The following is a 6501-nucleotide window of genomic DNA, read 5'->3' as shown; positions in this document are numbered from 1 at the left end:
ATTTTGTTTGCAGCGGTCCACCATACCAGAGCACCGTAGAGCAATATGGGCTTAACTACCGCTGTGTAACACCAATGCATGAGGCCAGGGGATAGGCCCCATGTGGTACCCAGCATCTTTTTACATGCGTAAAGGGCACCACTGGCCTTTTTCACCCTTTCCTCCACATTTAGCTTCCACATCAGTTTGCTGTCCAAAATTACTCCCAGGTACTTGGTGTGATCCTTGATTGATAGCTCCGCCCCGTTGAGCCTCGGGGGTTTCCACGCGGGGATTTTGTACCTTCTTGTGAACAGTACCGCATCCGTTTTGTCAGCATTTACCTCTAAGTTGACTGTTGTCGCCCATCGATGTACGACCCTTAGAGCGCTTTCCATTACGTTACTGATCGTGTCTAGGAATTTCCCCGTAACAACTATAGCTATGTCGTCCGCATAGGCAATTAGTCTGGGTGCTTTCCCTTCGAATTTTCCCAGAAGCTCATTCGCTACGAGTAGCCACAGGAGTGGTGACAGAACACCACCCTGAGGAGTTCCTCTATGCGCTAGTCTGAGCAACCTGGCTTCGTTCCACTCCGCCTTAATTTTCCTGCAGCTCAGCAGGCTTTTTATCCATAGTAGGATGGCAGACTCTACCTGGGCTGCTTCTAGGCTTTCCATTATTGCCTCATAGGAGACATTATTAAATGCCCCACTTATGTCCAGAAAGACCCCTAGGGCATATTCTTTATGCTCCAGAGCTTTTTCTATTACCGCGGTTAGTGAGTGAAGTGCAGTCTCAGTGGATCTACCCTTCGTGTAGGCATGCTGCGCCTTTGATATGCTGGCCGACGGCAGCTTATCCCTAATGTAGGCGTCCAGAATCTTTTCGAGCGTCTTTAGAAGGAATGAAGTTAGACTAATTGGTCTGTATTCTTTCGAATAGAGGGGATTTCCCTTGCCCGCCTTCGGTATGAATACGACCCTCGCCTCTCTCCAAAGGACAGGCACATAGTTTAGTCTTAAACATCCCTCGTATATTGTTTTCAAGTATGGTGTCAGCACTGCGGAAATTTTTTGCATCATGGCTGGAAAGATACCGTCTGTGCCTGGGGACTTAAACGGCCCGAAGCCATCGATTGCCCACCGTATTTTTTCTTCCGTTATGATGTCCGGGGGGACATTTTCCACGCTATCTCCTAGAAGTTGCAGATCTATGCTGTCTGTACACCCCGGAAAGTGTGTGTTGACTAGGTCTTCCAGTGAGTCCTCACTGCTTCCAGTCCACTCTCCACATTTTTTACGTAGTAACCTTGGATTAGTCGGGTTCTTGGATAGCAATTTCCTTAGCCTGGCTACCTCGGTTGTTTTTTCTAATTCGCCGCAGAAGCTCTTCCACGACTCCCGCTTGCATTTACGAATCTCTTTCTTGTAATCCTTAAGTACTTCCTTGTATTCCATCCAGCAGAACTCGTCATCGGCTACCTTGGCCAGTTTGAAGAGTTCCCTAACATTTTTCCTGAGTGCTCCGAGCCCCCTGTTCCACCAAGGTGGCTTTGAACCTCGCTTGGCATGTAGCGGAGGGCATGCGATGCAATAAGCTTTATTTAGAGTGTTGGTAAGTGAGACTACCAGTTCCTCCAATTCAGAGTGGGAGTCACTTACCCTATACTTGGTTAAATTCTTCCTCACTACCCTTTCATACAATTCCCAGTTTGTATTCCTGTGATTTCTGAAGGTTTCGCTTTTTGTACGGGCTGAGAATTTTACCTGAAATCCTACATACCTATGGTCAGAGAACGAGGGTGTACTAAGCACCTCCCAATTCTGTACTCCGATTCCCCCACTAGTGTGGAGTGTTATGTCAAGGACGTTCTTCGAGGTAGGGCCAATATAAGTTGGTTCCTCACCCCGGTTAGCTATATCTAAATTACTTATTAATATAAAGTTTAGTAAAGACTCACCCCTTTCGTTGGTATCTCCACTCCCCCATACTGTGTTGTGCGCATTGGCATCCGCGCCTATGATGAGTGGGCGTTTCGCCTTCTCGGCCTCTCCCACCAACCTCCGGAGCTCGTTTGGTGGCGCCTCCTCGTCGTGAGGCATGTAACAAGATGCAAGGAGTATTGTGTCATCCTTGCCATCCTTCACAGCTACCACCGTCAGATCATCTGAAGAGAAATTAAGATCAATATAAGAGTGTATACTTTTCTTTACCAGTATAGCTGTTCTTACCCTGTTTGTTGCACTCGGGATGTGCGTATAGTAAGTTTGCGACTTTAGTCCAGCTACCACGTTTCCCGACGCTATCCATGGCTCCTGGACTAACGCCGCATCGTAGCCGATCCTCTCTAAATTGAGGAGGAGCTCGGCAGAGGCGACCTTGCTTTTATGCAGATTTATTTGAAGAACCTTCACTGCAAGGATCAGGATTCTTTTCGGGGTCGGGTAGAATCTCCGGATCGCCCTTCTCGGTCTCCTGGAGCTTCAAGGTGGCCTCCAGGATCTCTCCCAGATCCTTCTCGACCTCTCGCTCCTCCAGCGTGTTAGCATTGTTATCGGCCAGGCTTCGCTTCTTCAGGCGAAGGTATACGCTACCTATGCCCTACGCCATCTTCCCGAACCTAGCGTATAGTATGTCTTCGGCCGGCTTGTTGATTTGGAGGATGTAATTTTGGCTGCCATCCTCCTTACAGGAGTTGGTGACCTTTAACACCCTCCAATCTCCCGTCGGCACGTCTGGGTTCTGTCTCTGCAGAAGCCGCAGCGCATTCTCCGGTTTTACCGTGCGGGGTATGAGCACCTTCGCTTTCGGTATGGATGGTATGCAGCTGCGGTCCACAACCTCCAAGACGGCGCCCTCCCACAGGCCTTGAAGCGGCGTAAAAGCTTCCTTTACCCATAGTAGAGAGGGATCGTCCTTGCATTTTATTATTTTCACCCCATTTAGCCACCCCGCACCATCGAAAGTTGGCATGGTCGTGGTGGGGTCCCCATCCATTTTTGCGACAAGCGCATCCAGCAGCTTATGCTCTACTGCTCCCCAGCGCTCCTGAGAGATTTGTCCCAGCGGATTGCTCCGGTCTATGAGTGCCACGATAAGGTGTCTTCTGGCTATCTCACTGGCCATTGCCGCCGCTCTCGATGTAGTCGGTCTCTCTAGATCGAGCCTGACGTTTGACTTTGCAGCGTCGTCTCTGCGCCTCGATTTTTTGGCTGGCCTTGCTGTCTCGCTTTCAGCTGACCGCTGCCTTTTAGCCGCGATTCCTTCCTCTATCCGGTTTGCGAATCCCGGATCCGTGGCAGTGAATCGTGGCCTTGCCGCGTAGTACGCCCGGCCTTCCTCCATTTTCTCCTTAGCCCAAGCCAACCTTTCCTCCTCTTCCTTCGTCCGGTTGGACTTGCAGCTAAGTCTCTCGTGGACTTTGACCGCCGCCTTGTATATTGCTTTTGCCTTCAACCCCTCCTTACTGGGTTTTGCCCTAGGCCTTTTCTTTGATGCCGAACAAGCACCTTTGGCATCCCCCGGAGAGCGTAGCAAGGCCTCCTCTTCTTGCGTGCAAACGCTCTCACCGCTTTCGAGGTCCGAGTCTTCGTGGACTGTGGCACCCCTGCGCTGTAGCGTCGCTTTGGCGGTAACACTACAACCGCTGTGAACCGCTCCCTTCACAGCGGAGGTGTGGCCGCTGGCGACACAGCAAGTAGACTCGCTGTGCCCGCCGGTGGTAGTAGCCACTTCTCCCACCGACGTTTGGGCTGATATCCCAGCCCGCTCTTCTTCCTTTCTGGCCTCCATGATGAGTTTTTATGTCAGGGAACCTCTACCCCTAGCGTTTTATACCTACCGCCAGGTACCTCGTTAGCAATGGCAGAAGTAGGCATACACCCCCCTCCCCCAGTTTCATATGCAGAGCAAAGCACTAGGAAGAGAAGGATGGATACGTATTCCTGCCTTCGCTAGACGCCGCCTGCTCCCACCGCCAAGACCCGCTCTAGGTACTAGCCTAGGTGCTAAGCCATCGCGGTGACAGCAGCGACGCCCATTGCCCAGTCGGCACCCGCGGGGAGGATTTAGCTAAGAGGATTTTTGCCGACCTCGGAGCAATATTGGTCCAGAAACAAAAAAGACAATAGTTTCCACCCAGTAGCATATTTCTCAAAAAAGAACGTCAGAGGCCGAAAGCCGCTATCACAGTTTCGAATTGGAAACACTAGCAGTTATCTACGCGTTACCGAGGTCTAGAGTGTATCTGGAGGGCTTAAATTTCAAAATAGTAACGGATTGTAACTCACTAGCACAAACCCTTAATAAAAATCTAGTTAACAGTCAAATTGCAAAATGGGCGCTAGAGCTTGAAAGCTTCAACTACACAATATCCCACCGGGCAGGTACGAAAATGCCGCACGTAGATGCGTTAAGAAGAGCAAATTCTGACGGGATAGTAGCTGTAGTTGATAGCGAAGACATAGATTTCCAATTACAATTTATGCAAAATAGGGACAAAGAAATAACAGAATTGAAAAACCAACTGGAGAAGGAGAAACTTACTTACTTACTAACTTCGCGATGGAAAATGGGGTAGTTTTCAGAAAACATGGCAATCAGTTATTGCTATTTGTCCCTAAGGAGCTAGAAAGAGAACTTATAAGGTCAACACACGAGCAGTTGGGGCATCAAGGTGTCGACAAGTGCTATCAGAAACTTAAAACAAACCACTTAGGACCACTTCCGTCACTGCAATCAAGAAGGAAGCACATTTTAGTAATAATATATGCGTTCACTAAATACATTAAATTATAGCCAGTACTACCACTAGTACCAAAGAAGTAACAGCAGCCCTAAACAAATATTTTGAATACTACAGCCGACAGTTCTTTTACGTCCAAATAATTCAAAGAATACTTTGGCGACAGAAACATAACCCATATAAAAGTAGCAGTGCATTCGCCTCAAGCTAATGGTCAGGTAGAAAGAGTGAATCGAAGCCTAGTAGGCACGTTAACAAAACTGAGTGAACCTGTAGCCCATAGCGCCTGGGTAAAACAACTGCTGAAAATTTAGTTCGCATTTAATAATTCTGTTAATAGTTCAATAGGAATAACCCCAAGCCGAGCCCTTTATGGTGTAAATCAAAGAGGTGAAACCTTAGATAGACTAACATAATAACTAGACGAGCATATTCTAGCCCCAGCTAGGAAGGGACCTAGAGTCAATACGAAACACCGCAGGAGAGCGTGTTAGGAAGGCTCAGGAGTACAACTTACTGCGTAGTGAACAGAGGAGCGGCAGGACAGAGGAGTTTGAAATAGGGGACTTTGTAGTTATTAAGAACGTAGGCAATACCGTAGAGCCTTTTGCCAAAATTTAACGGCCCATACGTTATCCACAAGAAACTCCCCAACGATCACTACGTAGTTAGGGACATAGAAAATGGGCAGATAACTCAAATCCCGTACGATGGTGTAATCGAATCCCGAAACATTAAAAAATGGAAAACGAAAGAAAGCGATACTTAACCATTGGTAAACAATTTGCATATACTAGAGATAAGAATAACTGTGTGCGGTAATCTATGTGATCGAGGCCGATCACACTTTGTCAGATTGGCTAAGCTGTAGTAGATTAATATGAAGTGTGTAAACACAGTATTATAATTACTCTGGTAACAATATGGCAACACTGATATTGTCTATCGTAAAATATGTGCATGGTCAGGGGCGGCGGAAGATGTGGGTATGGTGGGTAGTACTACCCAGCTGAAATTTTTAAAAGTGGGTAATTACCCACCTGAAAATTTTGTAGAAAAAAATAAGTCCAATTGAAAATCCTGTATTTACCACACCAGAAGAATATTTTCGGAAGATGTATTATGAAATTTTTGACCAAGTTGTTTGCTCCCTGACAAGTAGATTTGATACTAAATCGGCAACGTTTTATAAAACTTAAGAAAAGTTCATTCTTGGTGAGACAGTGGATTTGAAGAAAATATCAATGCAAACTCAATAGCGATAAAGATATGGCGCACAGAGCAAAATTCAGAATCTGTGAAAGATGTGCAATTTTTGCGGAAAACGAATTGTTTGTGCGACTTGTTTCTGTATATGTACGCTCCATTAGATTACTTGTTACAATTCCAGGGTCATCATGCTCTAACGAGAGGCGCTTTTCTGTTTTGCGTAGGGTGAAAAATTATTTGTAGCAAGGGTTGACTTTAGTGTACATCGAAAAGTGTGTATTTTAGCAAAACTATAGCGAATTTTTTCATGAAACTTTACGAGGATGCTAAGAAACAGATATCGTTACATAAATTCTCACTATTTTCACTTTGTTAATACTAGCATTTAATTAATTTGTTCTTTAAATTGTTTGCACTTCCACTAGCCAATTTTCATATAAAAAGTGCCGCTAGGGTTCGAGATTTCAGACTTTGGTATCTATACTGAGTACTCATTCTGGCATCGAGCTCATGGTATCGATACTCTAAAAGTATCAGGAAAAAGTATCCATACCCATATCCATATC

General features: G+C 46.3%; 2 protein-coding genes across 2 annotated transcripts in view; both read right to left on the bottom strand.

Moving 5' to 3' along the window:
• Window positions 1–2516, bottom strand: part of LOC118745445 — a 6212-nt gene extending 3696 nt beyond the window's left edge. The window contains exons 1-2 of the mRNA XM_036478898.1: window positions 2214–2516; window positions 1943–2149 (exon numbers count right to left, since the gene is read on the bottom strand). Of these exons, the coding sequence (XP_036334791.1) occupies window positions 1943–2149; window positions 2214–2292 (286 nt within the window). The 5' untranslated portion in view covers window positions 2293–2516. The remainder of the gene's footprint in view (window positions 1–1942; window positions 2150–2213) is intronic.
• On the bottom strand, window positions 2368–4059 carry LOC118745444. Its single transcript, XM_036478897.1, has 2 exons — window positions 2764–4059; window positions 2368–2583 (listed from the first exon to the last, which is right to left on the bottom strand). Exons 1-2 carry the CDS (start codon window positions 3772–3774, stop codon window positions 2368–2370), a joined length of 1227 nt encoding a protein of 408 aa, XP_036334790.1. The 5' UTR covers window positions 3775–4059.
• Window positions 4060–6501: the final 2442 nt, after the last annotated feature.

This window comes from Rhagoletis pomonella, unplaced genomic scaffold (genome assembly GCF_013731165.1).
Source record: "Rhagoletis pomonella isolate Grant_MI unplaced genomic scaffold, Rhpom_1.0 Rhpom_scaffold_00009, whole genome shotgun sequence".
NCBI lineage: Eukaryota > Metazoa > Arthropoda > Insecta > Diptera > Tephritidae > Rhagoletis > Rhagoletis pomonella.
Note: the sequence above shows the minus strand (reverse complement) of the source record. Positions and strands in the feature narration are given on the sequence as shown.

Excerpts from the sequence above, each read along its gene's own strand:
- LOC118745444 (XM_036478897.1), bottom strand. The coding sequence starts at position 3,774 with ATGGAGGCCAGAAAGGAAGAAGAGCGGGCTGGGATATCAGCCCAAACG. Across the intron at positions 2,584-2,763 it reads AGGTGCTCATACCCCGCACG|GGCATAGGTAGCGTATACCT; the intron begins GTAAAACCGGAG and ends AAGATGGCGTAG.